At 48.5% G+C, this 27,738-nt stretch overlaps 3 protein-coding genes across 11 annotated transcripts in view; all 3 read left to right on the top strand.

Moving 5' to 3' along the window:
• SLC32A1 (solute carrier family 32 member 1) overlaps positions 1–4,650 on the top strand; it is a 7,050-nt gene extending 2,400 nt beyond the window's left edge. For all 3 annotated transcript variants that reach the window (XM_015881417.2, XM_015881416.2, XM_015881418.2), the window contains 2 exons: positions 1,008–1,771; positions 2,479–4,650. In XM_015881417.2, coding sequence (XP_015736903.1) covers positions 1,394–1,771; positions 2,479–3,666 — 1,566 coding nt within the window. In that variant the 5' untranslated portion in view covers positions 1,008–1,393 and the 3' untranslated portion in view covers positions 3,667–4,650. The remainder of the gene's footprint in view (positions 1–1,007; positions 1,772–2,478) is intronic.
• A 1,345-nt stretch (positions 4,651–5,995) lies between these two features.
• Positions 5,996–18,522, top strand: SGK2 (serum/glucocorticoid regulated kinase 2). Of its 6 annotated transcripts, XM_015881422.2 has the most exons (15): positions 5,996–6,122; positions 8,132–8,218; positions 11,403–11,472; positions 12,364–12,421; positions 12,743–12,792; positions 13,313–13,370; positions 13,930–14,013; positions 14,342–14,473; positions 14,990–15,102; positions 15,553–15,589; positions 15,958–16,044; positions 16,371–16,466; positions 16,732–16,887; positions 17,295–17,384; positions 17,597–18,522. In XM_015881422.2, the coding sequence occupies exons 2-15, from the start codon at positions 8,167–8,169 to the stop codon at positions 17,750–17,752; spliced, it is 1,239 nt and encodes a 412-aa protein (XP_015736908.1). In that variant the 5' UTR covers positions 5,996–6,122; positions 8,132–8,166; the 3' UTR covers positions 17,753–18,522. The 6 variants fall into 6 exon arrangements, with proteins under 6 accessions (XP_015736908.1, XP_015736905.1, XP_015736910.1 ...); XM_015881419.2 differs by lacking the exons at positions 5,996–6,122; positions 8,132–8,218 and adding an exon at positions 8,373–8,978; XM_015881424.1 differs by lacking the exons at positions 5,996–6,122; positions 8,132–8,218 and adding an exon at positions 9,666–9,679.
• A 118-nt stretch (positions 18,523–18,640) lies between these two features.
• Positions 18,641–27,665, top strand: IFT52 (intraflagellar transport 52). 2 transcript variants are annotated; one of them, XM_015881411.2, is made up of 14 exons: positions 18,641–18,835; positions 19,122–19,209; positions 19,636–19,765; positions 20,194–20,269; positions 20,357–20,428; positions 21,021–21,147; positions 21,574–21,729; positions 22,139–22,225; positions 22,515–22,583; positions 23,309–23,463; positions 24,450–24,537; positions 24,838–24,946; positions 25,494–25,639; positions 26,205–27,665. In XM_015881411.2, the coding sequence occupies exons 1-14, from the start codon at positions 18,717–18,719 to the stop codon at positions 26,250–26,252; spliced, it is 1,470 nt and encodes a 489-aa protein (XP_015736897.1). In that variant the 5' UTR covers positions 18,641–18,716; the 3' UTR covers positions 26,253–27,665. The 2 variants fall into 2 exon arrangements, with proteins under 2 accessions (XP_015736897.1, XP_015736899.1); XM_015881413.2 differs by lacking the exon at positions 21,574–21,729 and having other exon boundaries at positions 18,643–18,835.
• The last annotated feature ends 73 nt before the right edge of the window (positions 27,666–27,738 follow it).

Here is a 27,738-nt window from a genome sequence, read left to right as displayed (position 1 = left end):
GGCAACAAGCACGCGCAACGCCAAACGACGGCGGCTTCCCCCCCCTCCACCGCCATCTTCCAGCGGCACGTCCCTATTACCCTCACTCACCCCCGTCACTTTCTTACCCTCCCTCGCAACACGCACTCAGGCTCGCGCGATTCCCACTCAGTCGCCGCACATATGCTATGTTTCCCCCTACCCGGCCCTGAACCCAAATGCCACGCGCTCCAGCGCCGGCCCCGCCACGGAATCCCGTGGCCCGTTCGTGGCTGCCCCCACCGTGCGCCGCGCTGGCGCACATCGGGGACAATTGAAACAAAAGATAACATATTGCCGGACCCGGCTTTTCTGCTCAATCTCAACGTGTGCGGGAGTCATCCCTGGCCAGCCCAGACACCGGGAGAATGGATTTTTATAAGGAGAAATGGGAAATGTCTCCACCAGACGGAGCGGAGCCCGACGAACGCCCTGGTGCCCGCCCGCGGAGCGGTGCGGGGCAGAGCGGGGCCGCAGCCGTCGGTTTTACCGCTGCCATTCCCTTGACGGTGCTTACCCCGCTGCTTCCGTGCTCCCGAGGGGGGTGCGAGGGGGTTTTGGGTGGAAAAATCGTGCTAACGGGAGTGGCTGGCGTGGGGGGGGGGGGGGGGGGCGGGGGGCGCGGGGGGGGGCGGGGCTGGAGGCTGTGACAATTGCGTTGAGAATTCCTGTCGGAAGAGCCGCTCTGTGATGTGCCGTTCGGACAATACATTATCCACCTCTTCAAGCGGGGTCGTCTTTTCCTTCTGCTCGCTTCGGTTTTTGCGGGGAAGGGGCTGGGAGCGGGCTGCGCGGTCGGGGTGCGGGGGCTGGCGGGGTCTGGGGTAGCGCGCTTGCAGGCGCCGTCCTGGCGGGGCCCGCGGGCCCCGTGGGAGTCCCGTCGCGCGTGGGGGCTACGCCGGGGGGGCCCGGGGAGAGCTTGGCTGCCGTGGCCCCTGTACGATCCCCCAGAAATGCAGCAATCCTCTCCCCTCTCTTCTCTCCGCGAGGTGGGCGCACTGCGATGGAGACGCGGCTCTCACTGCCAGAGGTTTGCGCCGGCCGCCCGCTGACAGCCGTCGGTTGGTGACAGCCGCAGACCCGTGACCACCGCAGCCCGGTGACAGCCGCCGTCCGGGAGGGTCCGTCGGAAAGGAGCGGAGCGGCTCGGAGCGGGGCGGGAGGGCCCGCGGCTTCCCGCAGCGGTGACATGCCCCAGGGCAGCCCGCAGCGCAGCCGCTCGCCCTGCGCTCGGGAGCGGAGGTAGCGGCTCGGCAGAGCCCCCCGCAGCCGCCGCCGTTCTTTTCCCGGCGCCGAGGTCCCGGCCTCCGCCCCGCCGCCCGCCCGTCCCGTCGGGTCTCTGCGTCTCCACGGCCCTTCGAGCCAGACAGCCACCATGGCCACGCTCCTCCGCAGCAAGCTGTCCAACGTGGCCACCTCGGTGTCCAACAAGTCCCAGGCGAAGATGAGCGGCATGTTCGCCAGGATGGGTTTCCAGGCCGCCACCGACGAGGAGGCGGTGGGCTTCGCTCACTGCGACGACCTGGACATGGAGCACCGGCAGGGGCTGCAGATGGACATCCTCAAGTCCGAAGGCGGTGAGGAGGGCGGCGAGCAGCCCCTCGAGGGGGACATCCACTATCAGCGGGACGGCACCGGGCCGCTGCCGCCCTCCGGCTCCAAGGATGCGGGGGTCTGCTCCGAGCTGTCCGGGCAGGGCAAGCCCAAGATCACGGCGTGGGAGGCGGGCTGGAACGTCACCAATGCCATCCAGGTACGGCCGGGCACCCGCTGCCACCCGCGCCGGGATGCGAGCCCCGATCCCAGCCCTTCTCCCATCCCTTGGCTCAGCCCTCGTACCCTCCAGCAGTGTCGGGGTGCAATACCGTACGGCGGAAAAGCAAAAAGAGAAAAAAGGGGGAGGGGGGGCGGGGGGGTAGGAGAAGAAAAAGGGGAAAAAAAGAAAAAAAATGTGAGGGGAAAAAAAAATGGAAACAATAATCTCCTTCCTTCCGCAGAGTCAAAACAAAACATCCCTATCGCTTTGCTCTGCCTGCCCCCACGGCAGCGTGCGGGATGGGGTGGCTGCTGCAGGGGGATGTGTTGGGGAGGGGTCTGTGCCGGTCCCCCCCGTTGTAGGATGGCGCTGTGGGGTGATGGTTCTTGGTGCACAGAGGGTGCTGGGAACACACAGGGTGGAGATTTGGGTAAAATCCGTGTGGCAGAGCTGTGCTTGCTTGCTGTGGGCGCTCTGGGGTGCAGTGCTGCGGGTGTACAAGGTTGTGATGGTGTGGGTGGTGCGTCGGAGAGGGAAGGGTGTGCGTGTCATCGTGACCGCGTGGCGTGACTGTGGGACTGTGCCATTGGTGTCACTGCGTGTGACTGAGGCAGCGGGTGTGCGCCTGCTCACGGCTGTGCGACTGCGTGAGCCTGGCCCCTCCATCAGGCGAGCAACACGGTTTCCATTTTGTCTCTTTCTAGGGGATGTTTGTGCTGGGCCTGCCCTATGCTATCCTTCATGGTGGATACCTAGGACTCTTTTTAATAATTTTCGCCGCCGTGGTTTGCTGCTACACTGGGAAGATCCTTATTGCCTGTCTTTATGAAGAGAATGAGGATGGGGAGATAGTCAGGGTGAGAGACTCCTACGTGGACATAGCAAACGCGTGCTGCGCGCCCCGCTTCCCCACGCTGGGAGGCAGAATTGTGAATGTGGCTCAGATCATTGAACTGGTCATGACCTGCATCCTCTACGTGGTGGTCAGTGGGAACCTGATGTACAACAGCTTCCCTAACCTGCCTGTATCCCAGAAGTCGTGGTCCATTATTGCCACAGCAGTTCTCCTGCCTTGCGCGTTCTTGAAGAACCTGAAGGCAGTCTCCAAGTTCAGCTTGCTCTGCACGTTAGCCCACTTTGTGATCAACATCTTGGTGATCGCCTACTGCCTCTCCCGGGCACGCGACTGGGCATGGGACAAGGTCAAGTTCTACATCGATGTGAAGAAGTTTCCCATCTCCATTGGCATCATTGTCTTCAGCTACACCTCTCAGATCTTTCTGCCTTCCCTGGAGGGGAACATGCAGAACCCCAAGGAGTTCCATTGCATGATGAACTGGACGCACATAGCAGCTTGCATCCTCAAGGGACTCTTTGCCTTGGTCGCCTATTTGACCTGGGCTGACGAGACCAAGGAGGTCATCACAGACAACTTGCCTTCCACTATTAGGGCAGTAGTCAACATTTTCTTGGTGGCCAAAGCCTTGCTCTCCTACCCCTTGCCATTTTTTGCAGCTGTGGAGGTCCTGGAGCGATCCCTTTTCCAGGATGGAAACAGGGCTTTCTTCCCCAACTGCTATGGGGGTGATGGGCGGCTCAAGTCCTGGGGGCTCACCCTGAGGTGCGCCCTGGTGGTGTTCACCCTGCTCATGGCTATCTATGTCCCACACTTTGCCCTCTTGATGGGTCTCACTGGGAGCCTCACGGGTGCAGGTCTCTGCTTCCTGCTCCCCAGTCTTTTCCACCTCAAGCTCTTGTGGAGGAAGCTCTTGTGGCACCACGTCTTCTTTGACGTCGCCATTTTCGTTATAGGAGGGATCTGCAGCGTCTCCGGGTTCATCCACTCTTTAGAAGGCCTCATAGAGGCCTTTAGAACCAACGCTGAAGACTAAGGAGGGGCCAGAGCTGGTGGCAGTACGAGAACAGCATCGAACATCTGCATCGCCGTGAGATTCTGCGTCCCTTTAACGAGGAGTCATTACTTTCGTTACATGCATCCGACCAATTCCACATTAGAGAATCCACAAATAAAATAAGAAGAGACAAAATCGTGTGCCCTGCCATCTTTTTAAATAAGCTAAAATTTAAAATAAATGAATATATATATATATATTTATTTTTGTTCTTTCAAATGTTTGGAAGGAAAATCCATGGTGCCCCAACCCCCACCTCCTCACCAGTTGCCTGAAGCTCAGCCCCACAAATGAACCATCAGGAAAGGATCGCAGCTCCCAGTGCTGCTGCAGTTCTGCACCGCGGTGCTGCAGGAGGTGGAACGGTACCGACCCAATGGGGTTGTGTTTACAGATGGAAGCAGACAGGCTGCGGGTGCTGGGAGCAGCGACATTCCTTTACATAGACCATGAGACAGATGTAGATGAGACCTAGACTGTAGGAATAGCCCAGCAACCCACGCTCTGGCCGACGGCCGGCGCTGCAGTCATCTGCAATGTTTACACTGTAGTCACATCGATGTCAGACTGCTTAATTCTTCCATCCGGATTGACACGAGGAATGGCGCTTCCCATTGATGACGTTTTGCCTCTGGTTGAACTCACAGACCCAGAGTCCACTTCTCAGTGATTTTTCTTTTGTTCTTTTTGGTTGTTTGTTCGTTTCGCTTTAAGAATTATTTCTGAATCATGAAAAGAAAAGAATATATATTGTTGGATTTGACGTCGTTCAGGATAACAGAAACAAAACCAAGACAAAACTCATTCTGTGCAATCTACCAGATCCGTGGAGCTGTTTCCAATGTATGTGTGGTGTAATTGTGGTAAATAAGATGAAAAATGTATATCAGAAAAAAAAAGTCTATCTTTAACATATAATGTGGTACATAAATATATCAAACAATAAAGAGAACACATATCTGAGGAGCTGGCCTGCTTCGTTGGGCTAGGCAGGGGTGGGGGTGAGGAACCAGGTTTGTGGGTGTTGGAAAGGGGGGTGGGGGGGCAATCCCCAAATCCCTTACAACCAAAGATAGAGAAGAGGGAAATGAAATATGGGATTTGGAGGAGCCCTGGCTTGAGCTGAGCTCCCAATACGCTTCACATGGGTTGTGCCCAGCACTTGGATAGCCATGGCAGGAGGGCCAAGGGCCGCAGCAGTGCAGCACATGGCCATGCACAGCTGTGCTTCACATCTGCTTTGCACCCTGCAGCTCCAGGGCCCTTCTCTTACTGCATTGCCCATTGGTATCACGCTGTGCTCTGTGCCCTGTTCTTGGATGTGGGATGTCCACAGGCTGACACAGCCCTTTGTTTTGTATTTGTTAGGGGCCAAAGAGCTGCTGTTAGGGGCACAAGCTGACGTAAGCTGTGGGAAGTGCTGTATTATTCTGGGAGCCCCCCTGGGCTTTGTCTTGCTGTCAGTTCAGCTCAGGCGCTTCCCTCCGTGCTTCCATTGGGTAATGCATGAGCAGCTCACAGGGTGAGCCCAGGCTCTATCCTCACAGTGTGGCTGTGGCCATGGTGGAGCCCCTGTGATGGTGCTGCAGTGCAGACAGCCCCCACCTGCCCAGCACACACCTCAGTGACGGCGCATGGATTCAGCTCTGCTGGGGATGTGCAGCCTTTCAGCAAGAGATGCAACGGGGTGAGCAAAACAAAGCCCAAAATAGCAGCAGAAATGGAAGAAAAAGGATGGAAAGGGATGATCTCCGTTCCAGATGGCTTCTGACTGCAGATATGTAGCTTCTGGTCATGTGCTGCAGCATCCTCCAGACCTTCTCATTCTGAAAATGAATGGCACAAAGGTCTTCTCTGCACCAGGAGGGGACAGGTTTCTTTATTGCTCTGTGTCTTTTCAGCCCCTTGCATACAATAGGGGCCCCTATTTGGGTTGATTCCCTAATACATAGGGGCAATACCAAATCCTTGTCCTCATGGCCATGCAGGAACATCAGTGGCAGCTGCAGTGACGTGAGGGCTCTGCCTGCTGCACTCTGGGTGCTGGTGCTGCACAAAGGGACCCTTGTGGCTTTGCACTTCTCCATGCACCTCACTACAGCCTCCTTTCAGACATCAGTCTCAGTGTCTTTCCTGCAGTGAGGGCCCCACAGCTGAGCACAGCACTCAAGGCACAGCCTCAAACCCTGCAGACTGCCCTGCATTTTGGGTCAGCAGCTGCGGGTCCTGCTGAGCAGCAGCGACTCCTGCTTTCACCCTCTATGCTCTCCCAGCTCTTTCTGTCCCTTGCTAATCATTTACTCCAACCACAGGCCACTCCTTTTGACTTCTCGTTCGACCTTCAGACTGGATCACCAAAACAAAACCCCAGGGCAGGTGGGAGGGGAGCACTGCCTCTGCCACTGCTGCAGGACTGCTGCCCCATGCTGCTGCAGGTAAGAGCATTGCTTTCTCCACGGCTTCCCCTTCTTCTCCTGAGGGCTGAGCCAGCTTGGTTCAATCAATGAGGTTTTGGTGGAGGGCTCATCCCTCACTGCTGGGTGAGTTGGTGGGCACAGGACTGGGGTGCAGGGAAGGCAGCTGGGAGTAGGGGGGTTCAGGTATCCTGAATCATAGAATCACAGAAATACTTAGAAGAGGGGAAATTCAGGTTAGATGTTAGGAAGAAATTCTTTACTTATAGTGAGGCTTTGGCATTGCTGCTTAGAAAAGAGTGGGTGCCCCATCCCTGGCCAGGCTGTGTGGGACCCTGAGCAGCCCATTCTGATAGGGACAGCCAGTCCACCAGCAAAGTTAGAATGCAATGGGCTCGAAAGCCCCTTTCTACCCAACTAGTTTATGATCCTATGATTTTCTGATTAAGGTTGCAAAAGACTGAGACAGTCAAGTCCAACCCCAGCCCACCCCACCATGCCCACTGACCACATCCCTCAGTGCCACATCCCCACAGCTCTTGAACACCTCCAGGGATGGTGACCCCACCACCTCCCTGGGCAGCTGTGCCACTGCATCACCGCTCTTTGGAGAAGAAATGTTTACTAATATCCAACCTGAAATCAAATTAATTCCCCAGGAATCACAGCCAGCTCCAGGGAGGAGAAAAATAGTATCCTCAGCCTTGGAAATATTGCAGGAGGTGAAAAGGTTTCTTGCATTAAATGTGCACCAAAAATGAAGTTTTGATCTCATGGAGCTCAAGGCGGCTGTGTCCACATCCCAGCAAGGGGACAGCCTGTCTTTGGTTTGGGGGGGGCAAAAGGGGGAGGCTGCTCATGGGACATGAGTGCCCTTAATGAGGGCAGCACAGCAGGGCTGCTCTGGGGGCAGCTCACAGAGCCTGGCTCGATCTGGTGTGGAAGTGCTGCTCTGCCCTTGTCCTCAGGGCCAATCCTGCACTGCTCTAAGATTTTAGAGAACCGCACTGTCCGCCTACAATCTGTTCAGCCTTTGTTGAATCCTCTTAGATGAAGAAATGGGCTCAGATCTTGGAAAGATTCTCCTCTCCCTGATCCACTTGACTCTGTCACACTCCGTCCCTCCTGCAGCACTGATAACCCAGCCCCAAACAGCCCCTGCTGACACCTCGAGGGCTGTGGGTCACCTTTCACTGCTGTCTGAAGGAGGTTGACACATTGCTTTCTGCAAAGGTGTTTTTGTTTCCCCCTTATCAGAGCCCTTCCCTGTAATCCCAGCTGCTTGGCACTGTGTGCTTCCTCTGCAAGTGACACATTTATGGTTATGGGTATGGATATTGTCTGATAGGGAGATTAAGATAGCATGCCCTATCTTAATCACACACATTCCCTACATAATAGCTGCATGAAACAAATCAAAACAGAACGTGCGTATGCGATGGGGCAGGGGGTCCTTCCTGGATGTGCCCTGCTCTGAGCTGCATGGCAGCAGGGCAGTGACCCCCTGCTCCTCAGACAGCGATGATGGCAGCACCGGGAATTCATTTCTTCTGTTAAGGAAACCAGGCTAACCCGCAGCAGGGGGACCTCTGTGACTAATGTCCCCCCAGGGCACATGGGGACAGCCAGCTTGGGGTGATGTCCCCTCCATGGGGCTGATGAGGATGTCCCCAGGGCTGGGAGGTGATCCTGGCAGGGCTGAGGAGCTGGGCACACTGTCAAAGTGGGGCCAGCAGCCACATGGTAATGTCCCACTGCAGCACTGCCATGGGGCACTGTTGGCCAATGTTTAATTGCAACGTGGGTTAATGATTTAAGAGCTGAGCTCCAGTGCCAGTTCCCACCGGCACCACCTCCCCATCCCTGCTCTGAGCAGGGGACACGTGGGGACACAGTGTGTGGGGGATGAAGGGTTGTGTCTGAGGGTGTGTGGCCCTACAGGTATGTGTGCCCCTATGACACGTGTGCCCTCCAGCACAGCCACCTGCACTCATCCCTCCTTTCACGGTGTGCTCTTTGCCTTCACACAGGGACCGCTTAAGGACACCCAGAGCCGGCTGCCCTGATGCCCATTGCCTGGATGGAGCCTTCCTCCAGCGCCCTAGGGAAGACAAAGGGTAATGGGCTCTGGGGTGGGAGAGTAGGGGACAGTGTGGGAGCAGGCAGAGGGGCTGGGGGGGCACTGCTCCCATCACACTGCAACCAGGCACAGTGCAGCAGTGAGCACAGCCCTGCCACAGGCAGGAGATCTTATAGGAAATGACAACAGAAGCCGAAGGAGAATGTTTTATTTTTAATGATGAGAGAGAGAAGACAGCAGCCTTTCTGCTATATCTGCTTGTGCTCAGAGCTTTCTCCCTGCTTCTCCTCCACGTGTCCATGTTTGCATTTCACCCCACTCCACAGGCAGGAGGAGCACTGTGCAAGGAACTTCTAGGCTCAAGCAGAACCAAAGGACACTTCTAACCTTCCAGCCACGTGACCAAATGCCCAGCTGACTAAAACAGGCAAAATATTGATCTAAAGCACCTGACAGGCCCTCAGCAGCCCACAGCCCATCACCCTCAGCTGGGCTCCCAGCCCCTGACTATATCTGGCAGGTACCTGGCCCTGCTGGTAGTTCCTCCTCTCTCTGTAGGACTGCAGTGCATCAGCATCACCCAGAGCAAGAGGAGGTGCCCATGAGCTCCCTGTTGTGCTGCAGGCAGCCCCACTGCTCCCTGCTGGGGTGTGCAGAAGATCCTCCTGGGGCCACAGAGCTGCTGGGGGTGGGCTGGGCTGAAGCAGGGATGGGGAGCGAGGGGATTGCGTGCTCACCCACTGCACGCTGCTTCCTGTGCCTCCCAGCACAGCCTGTGCTGGGTGATGTGCTCCCAGGTGTGTAGCTGATGTTTTGTTCTCTGTTTCTGTAGGTTTTTAATCTTTTTTTTTTTTTTTCCTTAGCAAAGTGCTGCAGGTTTCAGCCACCTGCTGTTCTTCCAGCTTTGCACACAGCTTTCTCCCTAGAACCCTGAGGGCTGCTGTCTGTAGGGTCCAGCTGGGGCTGCTCTGCTTGTGCCCTTCCACTCTGCAGTGCTGCACAGGGATCAGAGATGGGATCCTCAGGACATAACTATGTGAGGAGCAATGAGGGACAGCTCAGAGCACTCCCACAAGTGGAGAAGCCCTTAAAGCTGCCTTCCTCCTCTGTCTTCTCACCTTCCTCTGGCTTCTAATGAGGATGGAAGCAGAGCTCAGCACTGGCCTGTAGCTATCAGATCTGTAGCAGAGGAAAGCTGAGTGCTTCCTTGGCAGCAGAACATAGAAGTCCTTCTCACCACCTGTGCTCCTGCTCTGTGCTAAAACTGGGGCATCCCCCCATGCTGTGTGCAGGATGGGAGCTGCAGGCTGCCCTGGTGTCTCCATTTAAGTCTTCTGCTCCTTCCAAAACCCTGCTGGCCATCCTGCCTTGCTGTGAGCACTATGGGAGTGGGTTTGCAATCTGGGTTAAGTATGAAGCAGTGCTGAGAGTGCTGACATCAGGAGGAGGGTGGGAGGCAGCTGCACATGACGCGTCCATGAGGTTGCCTCTCCGCAAGGTACGCGTTGCATCGGTAATGTGTTTGTAGCAAATAATGCTGGGCTGGCATGGGAATGTGGGTCACCGCTGGTAGAGCTGCTGTAGGAAGAGGGAGCTGCTGCTGTGTGCTGGGAGGAAATGTGTTACTGAGGGATGCTTCTGGGGAGAGACTGTGCTGCAGTGAGTGCTCCTGTAAGTAGCAGCTCTGTGCTGGGTGTGATGCTTGCTGGGGAGGGCTGTGGGGTGCATGGTTTGTGCCCCCAGTGTGCAGTAAGTCACTGTGCCATAGAACTCTTCAGGACTTGGTGGTGCTCCATGGCCCTGCACCTGGAGCATCCCTACTGTGTGTGCAGGGAGTGATGCAGCCAGGCATGGATAACCCGGAGCTCCTGTGTGCTTCCCTGACCTAGTTCTGATTCTGTTGTTCTGTGTGTGTGTGCAGTGGGAAATCTCAGTGCTTTCGGGGGAGTGGGGTTTGTTAGCAGTAAGGAAAAGCCTATTGGGCTCTAATCAGCTGAGCAATCAGGAGCTGGCCAGGCTTTGCAGGTGAGTGCAGGCTGATGGTGGAGGTGGCTCTGGGTCTGAACAGAAGTGGTGTAGGATGGGGATGGACATTGCCTAATGCTGTGCACGGTGCCTTGGTGCTCCTGCCTTAGAGATAGTGCACCTGATGGAGTGGTGCTTGTGGTCAGCAGGGACTTGTTGAGCATCTCCACTGACAGCGGAGGAGCAGCAGAGCAGTGGTGTGGGGGGGAAGAGGGGGTGGAAATATGTGCATGTCCCTGTGGAACTGCCTGCCTTTGTTTGGCAGCACTTCTCTGCATCACTGCAGCTCACAGTCCCTCCTGCCCAGTGTCCCAGTGCTGCCTGCAGGTACTGCTACATGGATGTATTTCTGTGCTTTGCTCACGTGCTCCCCAGTCGCCCACACTGACCCTACCCCCAGCCTTGGGTCAGGGCTGAACTCCCTGCTCTGTGCCCACAATATCTGCCCAGTCTGTCTGGCAGCATGTGGGGCAGTTAGTTACTGACTCAGGTGACCTTCAGCAAACTTCAGTGGGCTGGGGAGGCAAACAGCGAAATGAGGAGTGTATATGGTAGGAAGGGAGTGGGGCTCAAACTGTCTGTGTGCTGCTGAGTGCCTCGTGGGGTTTGCTTTGAGTGCTTGCATTTCCTGCCTGTTGTAATGTGAACGGGCTCTACAGTTTGGCTTGGGCTCGTTTCCTCCCAAGAGGTTGGTAGGAGAACACATTTTGTTTGGGGAGGTGTGCTCTGGCAGCCACTGCTTTGGCCAAAGTAGAGCTATTCTGGTATAGCAGCTTGTTTGCGTCCACAAAAGCACTTGTTTTTAAGGGAGGGGAACACGTAGACGTGTGGATGTTTTTAATCTTTCCAGAGGGTGAGAATGAACCTTAGAATGTTTCCGTTATCTGCTGCTGAACACAACAGAAAACTCCCCCACTCAGGTTGTGATTCTGAGGCCAATCCATGTGCAATGGGCTCAGGAGGGGGGCATCTGCTTTGGGGCTTCTGTCCCCATCCCGGGAGCTCTTGAGGGCTCCAGGTGGGTTGGGAGGGAACTGTCCTGGTTCCAATAATTTCCTGGTTATTTTGGTACGTGGGTGGGAGGGGAGGAGGGTGGCTGTGGGGAGAGGAGCAAGGTCAGTGAAGAACAAACATGCCTCTGTGCCTGTGACTGCGCTGCCTGCTGATCAGCTCTGTGCTCCAACTTTCTCCTGCAGAATTCATCAAGCACGGCCGTGAGAGGATAGGACAAACCATCAAGGCATCCGGCTCCAGGCTGTGCTCATAGTGAGTATGGAACCTGCTGGGTCCGGGAGCCCTTTAAAAGCTCAGCCTGGTGACACTGGTGGTGGATGGCACTGGCTGGCACTGGCCAGATGTGGGCTGTCCTGGGAATGGCTGCCAGTGCCCGCTGCCACCCTGCAGCTCCAGCCCTGCATTGCCCTGCTGGGTGTGGGGTGACCATGGGTCTGTGTGTGGGGCAGAGAGGGGCACTACTGACAGGTGAGATTTCTGGGGAGCTGGTGGGGGCTTCAGGGCCCCTTTGTGCATGGGGTGAGGCAGAGAGAGGGTGGGGGAGTGGTGGATGGAGGTATATTCAGGACTGCTCTGTCTCAGTTTCAGAGCCTTGTGGGGGAAAGGGGAAGATAATGCTTCCTGGGGCAGGGGAGATGGAACAGATTTTTGTGTTCATCCCCCTTTCTATTGTCATCTCTTTAATCCTGACTTCTGCAAGGTGTGTATCAGAACCCTTTAAGCTAGTAAGAACTGCTGGGATGGCAGGACCCAGTGATGCTCAAGCAGGACAGGTCTAAGCCACCCAGGGCACCCAGCAACTTCACCTGGCTGCACTGCAGGGCTGGTGGCTTTGGCATCCCTGTGCAGTGGGGTGGGTGTCTGGGGCTCTGCTGGTTTCCATGTATCAGTGCCCTGACCAGTTATTGCCTTCTCAAACTGAGGGATGACCGTGGTGTTTAGCAAGTTTGTACTCATTCAGACTCCTTGTGAAACCTGTAAAGCTTCTCTCCCTCATCTCCTGTTCATATGTTTAATGTGCACCTAATGTACCCTGCTTCCCACCACACTCACACCTCTATGCCCTGGGAGCAGTAGTGCTACTGAGGAGTTATCTGCGTCTCTTGGGTTTGGTTTTCACTGCTCCTTTGCTCTCTTCCCCAGTGCTGAACGAGTTGCCATTTTGATGGATCGTTCCCGCACCTCAGACAGCACTACCCAGGTGAGATCTCAGCTTGGAGCTGCCAATCCCTCCTATGGTCTTGGGTGCATCAAATCAGGAGTTACACCATCACTCTCAATCCTTTCTCTGCATGTATGGGATGAGGACCTGAGCACAGACTGCAGCCTAGCAGAGACTCCAGCTTGGGCGTGATATTACCATAGTGCATAGCTCTGTCTTCCCTTTCTCCATCACTTAGTTTAGCAATCTATTGCATATCTCACTGATATGTTTATTAAAGATAAGGGATGCTATGTTAAGGACAGGAAAACACAGACTGCGGCATGTTCTTGTGACTAATACTGCTGTCCTCCTCTCTAGCCTCCAACACCAGCTGACAACATCAACCTTGGACCTTCTGCCAACCCAAAGTAAGCTCTCTGCAGAAGCCAGGTAGGGTGTGGAGCAGGGATTCCCTGTGTTCTGCAAGGGTGGCATCTGCAAAAGACTTAATAACTACATCACTTAGATTTCAATGCTGTGCATCAGCTTTCAAGACGTTCAGTTACAGCTCAATCCTGTTCCATAATCATCCTCTGCTCATGTTCTCTGTGGCCTCTAATCTCATTTCCCTCTTTTTGAGGGATAATAGGGTGAAAATTTCCTCATTATTACTGGCTTCCAAACTGATTTTTCACTTTATTAAGGAGGGTAAGCTGCCTCAGAAGGTGACTTCCTAAGTGAAAGGCTCCTTGCCCTTTGCTCAGTACACTGATATGCAGCGTGTGAATCCTCTGCTTGCTGGCTGGCAGGGGAGGTCACCTGTCTTGTGCTCTTCAGTCACTTCCACAAGTGCTTCTGCTTCCAAGAAGGATTATTACTTTGATAAAGGTGTTGCTGTTGCATGTTTTCCTTCTAGAAATGTTAACTTCCTTCATTCTTGCCCAACAGTGCCAAGCCAACAGATTTTGACTTCCTGAAGGTTATCGGCAAAGGAAGCTTTGGAAAAGTAAGTCGGCTTTTACTGGTGGGCTGTAGCTTTTTAGTGATGCCTTAACTGAAGGAATTTGTCCTTTGCTTGCACCTCCCCTGAGTATCATGGCTGTGTTTAGAGGACTGAGACAGGGTGGGACTTGAGTGGTTTCCATACTCCATTCATACTTCGAGCTCCCCTGCAGCTCCTCTAGGAAGAAGTGGGGTGTTTCATTCTCAAGGTGGTGATGAGCAGCACTTGGACTGAAAAGAAGGATTGTAATAGAGCTTCAGATGCCTTCAGTTAGCAGAAGGTGCCTAGGCAAAGCTGTGCTGCATAAGACGGCAATGATGAACTTGAAACAGGACTGCTTCTAAATGTTCTCGAGCCACTTTGAGTGTGTAAGGTACATGGAGATGCTAAGTGCCTTTTGCTGGCAACTTGAAAGTCCTGGGTAGGGACTTAGTAGTAGGCAGTAGGCTGGAGCTTGGTCTTTAAAACTCTGTGCCTGACCCTCTGAAGCTGTGTAATCACTTCCAAGAGCCCAGCTAGTGGAGGAGGAGGGAGGGACTCAAAGCTGTGATTCTTGTTGTAGGTTCTCCTGGCCAAACGCAAGTGTGATGGGACTTTTTATGCTGTGAAAGTCCTGCATAAGAAAACCATCTTAAAGAAAAAGGAGGTATGTCTGCTCTCCTCGGCCGTGCATACACACAGTGACTGGTATCCAAGCAATCCTGGTAATGCAATTGAACCATCTGGTGGCTGAAGTGAGTGTTCACATCAGCAGTGCACACAGTAAGCATGGATTTATCTGTGCCATGGGATTATGGAGAAGGAACTGAGATGAAGCAAAGTTAGAGAGGGGGGGAGGACTTTCATTTCTGGGCTGGATTTGGTCCATAGGGTTCCCAGATTCCATGTGGTTTCAGAACTACGGTGAGTCTGTAGAGCAGATTGTTCTGGAGAGCTGCCATAAAAATCTGCCTCCTCTCCTGCTTTTTTGATAGCAAAACCACATCATGGCAGAACGTAATGTGCTTCTGAAAAATGTCAAGCACCCCTTCCTTGTGGGCCTCCATTACTCCTTCCAGACCTCGGAGAAGCTTTACTTTGTGCTTGATTATGTGAATGGGGGAGAGGTGAGTACAGACTTTATCTTTAGTCTTCTATTTGGTCCTTCCCAGGCATATGGTTTTATTGCCTAAAACTTTCTTGTCAGGAGATAATGATGTTGAAGCATAACATTACTTTGTTGGAAAGAACAGCTGGCAAGTGTCTCGCTTATAAGTGAAAATATTGCTGAATATGACCTGTGCCAACTGGTTATCAAGACAAGTAGGCTGAGGGGGGAAAGCCCACTCGTGCCAGCCCTGAGTCCCAGACTAGTGCTGATGTGATGCTACTGCAGTATGTCAGGCTGCTGCTTCTGAAATGTGACAGCTGCTCTCTCTATGGCTGTCACTTTCTTTGCTACCTGAAACAGACTGGGAGGTGCTGTTAACATAGATGTCTTGTTTATATGGAGTTCTAACTCATAGGACTATTAGGTTAATACTGTTTTATGACCATAGTATGCCTGTAGCTGGCTCATGAGTTCTAGCTAGCAAGGAAGCTCAGCTAGACCTGCAGATATGACCCTCTTGTCTCTGTCTTAGCTCTTCTTCCACTTGCAAAGAGAGCGTTGTTTCCGTGAGCCCCGTGCAAGATTCTATGCTGCAGAAGTTGCTAGTGCAATTGGATACCTGCATTCCTTAAACATCATCTATAGGTAAGGTATATATCCATGCTGGGGAGAACAGGGGCAATGGATCCACCAGCCAGCTGGGTACAGGGCTGGGGAGACCAAGTAGGTTTTTTAGGTCTATGTGAAGTATAGTGGCATTCAGCACTGGGAGGGACCTGCTGGGCAATAAACACTTACAGCTGAATAGTGGAGAGAAGATGATAGTTGCATAGAAAGATGTAGGATAAACCTTACTAAAAACTAAGAGACTCTGTGATAAATCATGCATAGTGAAATGCAAGTTAATATCTGACCCTTTATGAGAACAGTAATGTGTATACATTAGTACATGAGCAGTGGGAGTTTGCACTTTAGAAAGGTCTTGGTGAGTTGGCTTATGAAGTCTTGTTAGCTCCTCTTTTCACCTGATGCTGTTGCTGATTAGGCCAGATGTTTAGAAAGCCTGATCTGCTCAAACAGTTTCTTGCCTTGCAGGGATTTAAAACCTGAGAACATCCTCCTGGATTGCCAGGTATGTGCCCCTCTTGTGCTGCCTTCTGAATTTGAAAGCATTGGCATCATAACCAGAAGACTGTGGTTCTACAAGCAATGGTTTATTCCATTGCATGGATTTTTACATCTGTATCCCACTAAGTTTCTGTACAGATCTTGCAAGAGGGAGCAAGCACACACTGCAGAACTGTATACAAAACACTCTGCTTGGTCCCTAGAGCTGGGACCTGGCTTGTGGGTGGGGGGACAGGACACCCAGAAGGTGAGGGAAGGAAAAAGAAGTGACCAATGGGACACTAAAGCCTAGATTGGATTAAATGTGAAGGCTTGGAAATCCTGCTGTTTCTCTCATGAGAAAGTGGGCCAGGCTGAAATTCTTTTTGTCAGGGACATGTGGTGTTGACAGATTTTGGACTCTGCAAGGAAGGAATGGAAGAAGAGGAGACTACCTCGACGTTTTGTGGCACTCCTGAGGTATGGCCCGTGTTGGAGCTCTGCTATGAGCTGAGGCTGAGAGCCTCCTTGATACAGGGAGCCTGATAATGTGGAAATGATCCTATGTGAGTCTAGACTTGATGTGCTGCTTGTCCTGGAGGCTGCACGTGTGCTTACCTGTTGCAGCTGGGCTCTGAGTAGTTTCATTGCTTTGGGTAGTGGAGAATCTTTGTAAGCCTATTTGAAGATGCTGCTGGGTACTCCCAAATGGATTTGTTGAACTTGCTGAACCAAGTTTGCCTGCTTAGGAAGGTGAAGCCCTTCCTTTATGATTGGACTCCAGTGTCTCCTTCTGACTCTTCCAGTACTTAGCTCCTGAGGTGCTAAAGAAGCAGCCGTATGACAGGACAGTAGACTGGTGGTGCCTGGGAGCAGTCCTCTATGAGATGCTTTTTGGACTGGTAAGTTTGGAAGCTATTTCATTTTATTTAGTGAAGAACTTACTTTCCAAATATGCAAAGTGAGGTCAACCTTGTGTTCCTATGGCACTGGGTATGGACAACTGAGGCAGGTAACTGAATGCAGGATTCAATCATGCCCTTAAGCTTTGAACGGAGGTTCAGGTTGCTCTTAACTTCTCCCTGTGGGACTCATCTTGACCAGTGATGTGTGGTTCCTTACCATAGCTTGTACTTGACAGGCTGTTTCTCTTCTCTTTCAAATTAGCCTCCCTTTTATAGCCGGGATGTGTCTCAGATGTATGACAACATTCTACACAAGCAACTTCAGATCCAAGGAAGCAAGACTGTGGCAGCCTGTGATATCCTGCATGGACTTCTCCACAAGGACCAGAAGAGGAGGCTGGGTGCCAAAACAGACTTTGTAGGTGGCCTCCTTTATGATTAGGAGGGAGGATGGATGAGAAGCCTTCCCATGTTGAGCTTTTTTTTTCTTATGGTAATAACACTGCCTTCACTACCTTGGGAAAGGCTTTACATGTAGGTTGATCTTTCCAGTTTCCTAAAAGAGTAGATGGGGTTGACTCATTTCTGAAGGGAAATGCTATGGTGCAAGATGAGGTGGCAAGCTGGAGCACCTGCAATGGTGTCATCTCATCCCTTCAAGGGATTACAGGACTATGACCCTCATACGTTAAAGACTTACTACACGAGCCCTATGTGGACATGTGGCAGCTCCAAGTCTTGTTTCAGTGACTGACTGCTATGAAACCAGGTGTTGAGAGAGAAGGGATAGCAAGCAACTGACATCTCCTTCCCCTTTCCATGCAGCTTGAGATAAAGAACCACGTATTCTTCAGCCCAATCAACTGGGATGACTTGTATCACAAGAGGATTACTCCTCCATTCAACCCTAATGTGGTAAGTGGGTATTTAAGTTGATACCTACCTTATAGTGGCCCACAAGGAATTGGGGCTGCAAGGCTCTTCTGCAGGCATCCTTCACTGATAGCAAGGGATGCTGTCATGCAGGTTATGCACTGCAGATGTGGTGGTAGGGGGCTGACCACAAGCAGGTACTTGGGGTCTGCTTGCTCTAAATGATGTGTACCTACCTCTGCTCCTTGTTTTAGGCTGGCCCAGCTGATCTGCGGCACTTTGACCCAGAGTTCACCCAGGAAGCCATCTCTGCCTCCATCACCCACACACCTGACTTAGCAGCCAGCAGCTCCAGTGCCTCCGATGCATTCTTAGGATTTTCTTATGCACCAACTGAAGAGGACTTCTAGATTATTTTTTTTATAAAGGCTTTAAGAAGCCAGGTTTTAACTGAATGGTATTTTATGTTTGCTGTTGTTGCTGTGGCTTTCCTCGGTTCAGTTTTTGGAAGGAATGGTGATGTCATTTGTTTGTGGTTTAAGGAAATAGGGACTAATGCACTAATGGGTTGGGATGGGACAGAGCTCTTCATTTGTGCTGTTTGGATTTGCCTCTAAATGCGTGTTCCTCTTGCCTGGAAAGCGAGACACTGATAATAATAATTGCTGTACTGCTTGTTAGGACTGTATTCACTGTGGTTGTATTTATGACTAAGGTCTATGCACCATCACTCACATCACAGCCACATCTCTGTAACAGGTCATTTCTATGGGGTGGAGCTGTCTGTGCCTGTTGGGTTTCAGTACTTGAAAGCAGAAATGGGGAGGTCAGTGGATGCTACTGAAGAAGCAGAGCTGCATTGGTGGAAGGAGCCCCTTCCTCGTCCTGGGCTGAGCATTATAATAAGAGCTGTCTCTTATTGCTGTCAGGGCTGTGGATCCAGAGCTGTGCCCTCTCCTAGGAGCTGTTTGCAGAGCTGCTCCTCAGCACAACAAGCAGCAGCAGCCTCCTGGTGCCTGCCCTGCACTGACGCTGCCTGTCACCGATGTGGCCACCATCTCTGTTCTGCCTTAATTGCAATGCTGGTGTACTTCTTGCCTGCTCTTCCTATTTTGTACGGGGACACTGCTCTTGTACGTGCAGCAACCACGACACTATTAAAGCGAATACACTGCGGTGCTTCCAGCCTCTGTATCAGCATGGGGGGGGGGGGTGGGGTGGGTGGTGATAGCACAGCACAGCGCCCCCTACCGGCGGCTTCCGGCATCACACCCGATCCCAGCCGCATTGTTTGCTGGGAGCCCGGGGGTGCGGGGGGCGGCGCGTTGCCTGGCGGCCGCGGGGCCGCTGTGCGTCCGCTCCGCGTAGCGCCCTATGGAGAAGGGCCAGCGGAACGCCATCGTATTTAACGCTTCCAAAGGGGAAGCCTTCACTCCGGCCAGCAGCTACAAGGCCTGGAGGAAGAGGCTCCGAGGGAACTGGAAGATCTTGAGGTGAGGGGCGGCTCTGGAGGCGGTTCGGTACCAGTTGTGGGTCTGCCACGGGGCCTTGTGATGGTGCTTTGTATCTGACAGGTTGGAACTGCTGGAGATTAACTTCATTTGAGTGTTGTCAACTCTAAACCAAAGCAAAAGGATGTGAAAGGTCTGAAGGGATTTGCTTCGTGTTTATTTATCAGTTCTTAGGAGTAATATTGTGGGTCAGGGCAAGAATATCGTGTCTTTCTGTTAATACCATGTCTTTTTGTTAATACCATGTCTTTCTGTTGTCTGTTTGTAGCTTAAAGGATGAGATCACGTCTGAGAAGCTCTTTGGGGTGAAGCTGTGGATCACAGCTGGACCAAGAGAAAAGTTCAGTGCTACTGAGGTAAGAAGCCAGCACCTGTTTGCAATGGGCTGCTTTAAGGTTTGCTTAATGCAGAATAGGAAATAATAGTGTAGATGACTTGTTTACAAGGGTGGATAGTGATAGGATAAAGGGGAATGGCTTAAACTGAGACAGGGGAGGTTTAGGTTGGATCTTAGGAGGAAGTTTTTCACCCAGAGGGTGGTGATGCACTGGAACAGGTTGCCCAAGGAGGCTGTGGATGCCCCATCCCTGCAGGCATTCAAGGCCAGGCTGGATGTGGCTCTGGGCAGCCTGGGCTGCTGGTTGGTGACCCTGCACATAACAGGGTTGGAACTGGATGATCATTGTGGTCCTTTTCAACCCAGGTCATTCTGTGATCCTTGCTGTCTTACTGTTGGCTTCTGTCACTTACGGCTGTTTTCTTTCTGGATCTTTGTCTTTTAGTTTTCAGTTCTGAAGAAATTCCTGGAGGATGGTGGAGCCATCCTGGTGATGTTAAGAGAAGGTGGAGAGTCCAGATCTGGCACAAACATCAACTTTTTGTTAGAAGAATATGGGATCGTTTTCAATAACGGTAACGGGGCTCACTGATTGCTTTTATTCTCTCATTTTCCACAGAACCTAAGAGCAGTTTGGTCTGTAGGGTATGATCATACCCTGCATTGTTGTGCATCAACACTATTGATCATCCTCATGCTTTAGGAGACGTATTTAAAACTTGGCTAAGAATTCATCATCTTTCTCAATCTGAGAGCATGCAGAAGACGTGGGGATGTGGTTATTTCTCATGTTGTTATTTTGTGAATATATTGCTGCTCTTTACTATTGTTTCCTTCAGGACATAAAGACTGATAGATGCTCTTTTGGGAGCCACTTGCCAGATTTGAAGTGTTAGAAAGAAACATTCAATGCAGCCCTTAGCTAAACTCATTTGAATTGCTGTATTTTGCATAATGATCAGTGAAGATATGAATTTCCACTTATTTCCTTTTCTTACCCAAGATGCTGTTGTACGAAATGTATATTACAAGTACTACCACCCAAAAGAAGCACTGATCTCTGATGGAGTTTTGAACAGGTAAGTATTTTGGCTGTACACATCTTTACAATAAGCTCTTTTAGCCCGTAGTGTTTTCAGTAGGCTTTTGCTTTCATTATGTTGTAGGGGAGTCAGCGAAGCTGCAAGAAAAACAGTGCTTGAGACAACAAGTGAAGATGGGAATGGCCATGACTCACAGTAAGTACTTTCCTCTGGGGCAGCTGGTGTGAAAAGCTTTGACCGCACACTCAGTTGATAGGCTCCATAGGCAGGAATTTATTTAAGTTATGTTGAGCTTTTCTGATGTATATATGTCAGTCAGCATCTTGCTTCCCAAGGCTTTAGCTGAAAGAAGGCTGTTTAGTGACTTTTGATTGCAAGTAAAGAGCAGGAATAAGAAATGTTGAGGGGAATTATTGCTTTCTTGACCAGATTTTTTCTTTTCTTTAGTCCCTTCTCTGTATGTTTGAGTTTGATTGAATAGTATAAATACATGAGTGGTCTGGTTGTAAAGAGAAGAGAACCCTACTTCTTTCTTAAGAGTTCTAGTCTAGAGTGAGGTAAATGTGTTCTGATATTTAACTTTCTGTCTGTGTGTGCCATTTTATCCTGTAGAGGAGTGAAAAGACATTGAGAATAATACAGCTTTTCCACCAAGACATGTAAATGATTTTAATTTTCTCTTGCTGCTTGTCTGTGGGCTAGTACAGTAAATGTGTGGGTGATTATGAGGAAGATCATAAGTGTAAGAATGTTTAATGGCATCTTAAGGAATCTGTATTTTCTGCAGAGCTCTCACTTTTGTGTATCCATTTGGTGCCACACTGAATGTGATGAGACCAGCAGTGGCTGTTCTGTCAACAGGATCTGTTTGCTTCCCTCTCAACCGGCCTGTTCTTGCGTTCTATCAGCACGAGGTATGATTCTGCATGAAGCAAACCATGTAGTTTGACCATTTAATGAGATTGTTATCTTAGTTAATACAGGATTAAGAGTAGATGTCTGTTATCTGTACAGCTTTCTTAGGTGTATTGGAAAAAAACTACTAGTAGTGGATGGGTACAAAGAATTAATGCTGTTAGTGAACATAGCTACATTAACATGCACTTTACTGTGTACATAACTTTCTAACACTGTTGTGGTTTTTTCTTTCATATCTTAGATAAAAAGGGGTTTTTAATTTATTTTTTTACTAAAGATACCTGTCTTCATTCCCCCACATTGTATCTGAAATGCACCCTGTAAATCAAAGACAGTACAGCAGTGTGAGTGAACTTACAAGTACACTGTATTCTAATACTATCATGTGAAATCAAATAGATGGCATCATTTTTCCTGTCCAGCTTGCAGAAATTGTAGACAAAAAGATAGAAGATGAAGCCAGAAACAGAGATTCTTTCTCAGGCAGAGCAGAGAAACGAACCAGAAGGAGAACAGAATTTATTGAAGCAAAGAAGAGATACAGTAAAGAACAGCAACAAAAGTTGAAGGAGTGGAAAGTAAGAGCAGGGGATGCTGCCTAGTTGTGCTGTTTGGAATGAAACATTTAGAATTCAAGTTCAGCTTTTGTTTGTAAAACATGGAATGAGAAATAGCAGAAATTTGTTAGACAAACTAGAGCTCTATTTGAGCTCGAGTATCTCCAGTGTCATTGCAGCAGTCTTAATGGTTATGTTATGCCATGAGTATGCCAAGACCAGTATTTTACTAAATTTATGAGCCTGCAGAGCATGTACTTTCATAAAGAATGCTGAGCTCCTGTGAGCTTTCCATGTTTGAAACTGCCTGTGATGCTTATTCCAACATCTCTTGTGTGTTAAATTACTTTGTAATTAGATGCCATTAACAATTGCCTCTAAAACTGCAACTAGGAATGTTTTCTTGTTATACTGTATTCTTTCTCGATAGAGTCAAGGTGGAAAGATAGCAGCACTGGGATCTTGCCACATGTTCAGTGATCAATATTTAGATAAAGAAGAAAATGGTAAGATCATGGTAAGTTAAAGTATGCGTATGTTTTCTTCACAGAGTTATAAGGGAATTCAAGCCTAATAGCTTCCTCTTGGCCAAGAAAGCTATGAAACTGATTCAGTGTGGAGTCTTAACCACAGCAGAGATATGGGGGACTTTGTCACAGAACAGAGTTCTTAACAATACAGTCTTTTCTCTCTAGATTTTCTTTGATTTATTACCCATTTTACTTCTTTTTGTGCTGTACATAATTAGATTTAATATGAATGAACTTGGGCCTTCCTCATTTTAATAACATTTTCCCCTTTTTTAGGATGTACTTTTCCAGTGGCTCACAACATCAGATATTCATTTAAACCAGATGGATATGGAAGACCCCGAGGTAAGAGATGCTTCACAAGGCAGTAAAAAATAGAGTGGTCCAGCAATGCTAATTTTGCCAAACCATAATTTAGTGCAGAATGGCCAACAGCTAAATGAGTGCTGTTGTTGTTACAGCCCCTTTATTCTGGATAGGAGTTGAAGAATTCCTAGACAGACAGGAGAGAAAATTGAGAATAAAAAGTGTATCTATTTTAGAGTTGGATTGGTGCTTGTTCATAAGGCTTGCTGTGGAAAAGCCTTTCTCAGTTTGGTTTTTTGAGATTTGTAGCTGTTCAAACGTTTGTACTTCAGCTCTGAGCCTTCAGTCAAGAGAAATGTGTGAAGCAAAGGCAGATTTTATCTGGTTAAGGATCAGCCTTTGTGTCAGTTTTAGTTATGCATATATATTTTTAACTGGCACGTGTAAATATTACTTTTTATTTAGAAATACGCATGACAAAATTGTATACTCTTTGTATATGAAAAGAACAAGTCTTGTGCAGTTGAGTGTTAAGCTGCCTTTTAATTTTAACTAGAACTAACAAATTCAGATACAGTGTCTATGCAGCAAGCAGCTGAGAGCAGACTGCAGTTTTCTGGTGTAGTAAGCTGCACTGCAAAGGGTCATGCCTGGTGGAGGGTGAAGTGATTATTTCTAGATGACATCAAGAGAGGTGGAAACTACTAAGAGATTGTAATTGACTTGGTCTTTTTAATAATGTGCATGTCTGTGTGTTTGTTCAGATCTCAGACTATACCTTGCTCCCAGATACAGCTGCACTATCTGAACAACTGCGAGTCTGCCTGCAAGAAGGAGATGAGAACCCAAGAGACTTCACAAAGCTGTTTGATACATCCCTGTATCAGCTGGACACAACCGCCCTCCCTTCAGTTATCAAGTCAGCAGCTGTGAATTTATCTGTTTATTTATTAATGTGCTACATTACTTTTTTATACATTTTCTGCTTGTGTTTATTGTGTCCACTTAGCAGAAGAGACCGAACTGTGTGCCACATTCTGAATATGGGTATACCAAAGCTCTCGGTGTGATAGTGAGGTCCTGCTTAGCAGGTTTTCTCTTTGCTATGAATTTTGCTGTAGTTTTTTACATTCCTTTTTTTTTTTTACTTTTTCTCTCAGTTGTTGACTCATGGAACTAATGCTTTCTGTAGAACTGCATGCAGGGATGTTGGTGCTTTCTGGAAGGATAACTGAGAGATGGTTGTGTTTCCACTCGTGTATTACTACTTGGCATTTACTGAAGCTCTGTTTCTTTCATCTTTATGTTTCCCATCAATTCTCTGCCTTAAGATTTATCTGCTGCTCGGTTTCATCACTTTTCTATCACTGGCAGCTTTGCCCCATGTAACTTAAACTACTCAGATCATGTATGAACGTGCTGAATAACAGCAGGCTTGACTTAGATCTCATAAAGCTCCACTCCTTTGTGGATATCTTCATCTTCCTCTGTATTTCATTTATTTTCACTAGATGGGAACTCATATTGGAACGTCCCTTCTGATCCCATAGCAAATAATTTTTTACATGGCTTTTGGTAGGGACTTTCTGAAAAACCTTGAAATCCCTGGTCAGCTCTTTTTGAACTGGGTCACATTTTCCTTGTGTGCGTCCATCCCTTTAAAAGTTGTTTGAATAATTGAGAGACGTGACATCCTTCTATCATTTTACATGTCCATTTATCATTGTCTCCTCTGCCATAACATCAGTTTGTTTGCTTTAGAAGTCATTTATTATGAACACACATTTCTCTGGGTCCCTTTGAAAAATAGGTGTCCATTTTTTTGTGCTGTTACTTTCTGCATAATGTTGACCTTGGCATCTTTGTGGAAAAATAACTTGTATTCTTCTATCTTTTTTACTGCAGAGCTTATGAACAGTTGAATGTGAAGCATGAACCTCTCCAGCTCATTCAGCCTCAATTTGAGACTCCACTACCTGCCTTGCAGCCAGCTGTAAGTAACACTGCTGATACATGACCTGGAGAGTCTTTGTTGTACATGGACACACCGTGCATAGTTTCTATGTATCTTTCAAGAGGAAAAGGGAGAGGAATTCTGAGCTTGCAATACACTTGACTCATAAGAATCACAGAATCACAGAAGGAGCTCTTGTTTACACTTGTTGGAGTTAACACTCCAACTTTAACACTTTTACAAAAAGGCTAATTAAGCACAGCCTAAAACTGTTGTCTTTGGAGACTTTTGAAGTATAAGGAAAATACTTGTCAATAAAACATGCTAATTCTCTTCAAGGTTTTTCCACCTGCTTTCAGAGAGTTGCCTCCTCCTCCTCTGGAGCTGTTTGACTTGGATGAAACATTTTCCTCTGAGAAAGCTCGTCTTGCAGAGATTACAAACAAATGTAAGCAGAGCAAACATTTTTCACATCTGTATATGCAAGTTTTTATAAGAAAAGAGGTGTTTTTCTTTAGCTTGGTTTTAATTTATGAAGATTCACTGTGGTAATCCTGGGCCAAGTGTGCTCCAAGCCTTGGGAGCTGGTTCACGACTTAGAGCTCTTGAAACATCAGTTAGCAGCAGTGCACCTTCCTCTTCCTTTCCCTATCTTTACTTTTCCTCTTCCAAATGGGCTTTTGATTTGCAAGGCCTGCTGTTATTTTAGAGAGTTGTTGGCCTTCCTTTCAGTTCTTTTGGGGAATGGTTTTTGAAGTCAGCAGTTCAGTATCTAGTACTGACTGTCAGTCAGTGCCTGTTAAGGTTATTCTAAACACACCTTAAGTTTAAGCAAGATGAGAAAGTACTGGCTGTAGGAGTACATCATGGATAGTTCTCTGAACCTATTTGTAGACTTCCCAGGATACTAGAAACAAATTGGTGGTATGTTTTTGGCCAGCTGGTACAGGTATGTGTGATGCTCACCTGCCTCTTTCCTTGGGATGCTTGTTTAGGTACTGATGATGACCTGGAGTTTTATGTACGAAAGTGTGGCGATATCCTAGGAGTAACAAGTAAACTCCCAAAGGAGAAGCAGGATGCCAAACATATTCTGGAGCACATCTTCTTCCAAGTGGTTGAATTTAAGAAACTCAATCAGGTATTTTTAATAAGAGTTACAGGTGAATTGTTAATAGCATCAGCACTAGGATGATACGGATGATACATCTTTGTAGCAGCTGCTCATGTCCCAGGCAGGAGGTACAGCAATGTGTTAAGGCACTTGATGTACAATAAAATAAACCACTGGTGTTTGCTACAGAATACCTATTATGGTATAGATTGTGTAGTGCTCAATTTATTAAGTCTCCCATTTATTTTAACTGGGGGATTGATACCTGTAAGTGTCGTTTGAGTAACTTCAATCATTTACAAGCACAGCATGTAAAAGCAGTGTGCCCTCAAGGGTGTTCCCATGCTTGCTAATGCTACAGTGTAGATGTGAAACCAGCATTGCTACTCACAAGGAGTGTTGTTCAGATTTACAGTAAAGTACTTTGTGCTTAGTAGCTCTGTTTGGCAGATCAGCTGTTTTTAATAACAAGTATCTCAGATAGTCTAGTTAAAGTCAAAATCTGACACTAATTATGTTATACAAATGATAGTATATAATCTGTAGAGTTAAATGATTTATTCTGTTTGTGTCTCCTTTCCTCTTTCCTAAGGAACACGATACTGACACAAGTGAAGCTGGATTCCAGAATGATAACTGAGCCCTGGCTTTCCCCTGATGGAAGATGGACCTATTGAAAATGTACTTAGCAATTTCTCTTCAACCTTTGTGTTCAGTTCAATGATTGAGACTGAGTATTTCACTGACTGTGTGGATCAGTTACACATAGTGATTGGGATAATTAATGCCTTCTGAGGGAAGTGTTTGTATTTTCCAGATAACTTCCTATTTTTCTATTTTATTGAAACTGTAATTTTGTTTTATATATATATATATGTATATCTTATGCTAAGAAAATGTAAGTTTGCTCCTTTCTTGCTCTGGTATTTTTCTTCTTGTAAGACTTACTGTGGGCCCTTTTGGCATACATCTAGTCCTTAATTGCACTATGAGAAAGATCATTATTTTAGTTGGTGAACTGGAGTAAGAAAATACAGCAATAAATATAGGAGATGCTGAAAATACATTGCTGTATCACCACAAGGCATCTCCTTTTTGGATCTCTGCAATAATGAACCAAGGCGAGGGGGGTTTGTAACTGTAGGAACAGAAGGTTTCTTCCCTGGGAGGGGAAGAGATGAATTCAAATAGTAGGAAAGGCTGATACTGTGCAGGAAACTCAGGGAGACATTCAAGTAGGTATTGCACAGAAATGGAAACACATGGAATTCATCATCCATTAAATACTGAAGCTCGATGCACAGTGAAAATACAGCCATGGGTATAAGCAGCGTGAGGAACAGATTTGTCACAATCATTGATGCTGTGTGTCATTTTTAACAACACTTTGAGATTGCACTTTGATATCCAAAGAGTTCTGTGTTTCATCAGGCACCTGGACTGTAAAACTTGATTTTTCCCCCACTCAAGCATTCTATAAGGCCTTTGTGACACCTGTGCCTTATCTTTATCCTCCATGTTATTCAATGTAAAAGCTGCTTCTTTTCCAAAAGGTTTGTCTTACCTTCCCCCCCACCCCCAAAATAAACCCCATTTTACATTGTTTCATGTTTAGGATGCTTTCCTAAGGCTGGTTTCCCAATGTACCTACCAAGGTACTAACCAGCTGAGACGTGCCAATATAATACTGGCAGAAAGGGTTATACTTTACAGACAATCCTTTACCATTAGCAGCATGTTTCAGAGTTTTCATTTCTTCCTCTTTCATTTCTTCCTCTTCAATAACAGGGCTGTGCTTTTCACTCACAGCAGCACTTCTCCGGATTTACATAATAAGTCTTATCTTCCCCCCACACTATCAATACCAGTCAGTCAACCAACACAGACTACAGCTGAACCAAACAACTGCGTGACCTTCGTGTTAATTATAGATGTGGTCTGTACTGTTCTTTGGTGTTTAGACTGCAAACTGTAAATACATTCTCTTTGTGTCCCTTTTCGGAGTTGTTTTTGTCACCTGTTCCTGATGCTGTAACATGATTTTTAGAAACAAGTCATCTGAGCAGATAGAGAATACAAGCTGCTCCCTGTTTGCTGTTTGTCTCTTGTGCCACGCTGACAGCTGA

The sequence above is a fragment of the Coturnix japonica genome, chromosome 20 (genome assembly GCF_001577835.2).
Source record: "Coturnix japonica isolate 7356 chromosome 20, Coturnix japonica 2.1, whole genome shotgun sequence".
NCBI classification, from domain to species: domain Eukaryota; kingdom Metazoa; phylum Chordata; class Aves; order Galliformes; family Phasianidae; genus Coturnix; species Coturnix japonica.
This window is presented reverse-complemented; position numbering and strand designations above follow the sequence as displayed.

Bases quoted from the DNA above. Each gene is read 5' to 3' on its own strand.
- SGK2 (XM_015881419.2), top strand. From the start codon at position 8,783: ATGAGCTCCCTGTTGTGCTGCAGGCAGCCCCACTGCTCCCTGCTGGGG. The intron at 13,371-13,929 runs GTAAGTCGGCTT...TTCTTGTTGTAG, and splicing joins GCAAAGGAAGCTTTGGAAAA to GTTCTCCTGGCCAAACGCAA. The intron at 17,385-17,596 runs GTAAGTGGGTAT...TCCTTGTTTTAG, and splicing joins CTCCATTCAACCCTAATGTG to GCTGGCCCAGCTGATCTGCG.
- IFT52 (XM_015881411.2), top strand. From the start codon at position 18,717: ATGGAGAAGGGCCAGCGGAACGCCATCGTATTTAACGCTTCCAAAGGG. The intron at 23,464-24,449 runs GTCAGCAGCTGT...TTTTTACTGCAG, and splicing joins GCCCTCCCTTCAGTTATCAA to AGCTTATGAACAGTTGAATG. The intron at 24,538-24,837 runs GTAAGTAACACT...ATTCTCTTCAAG, and splicing joins TACCTGCCTTGCAGCCAGCT to GTTTTTCCACCTGCTTTCAG.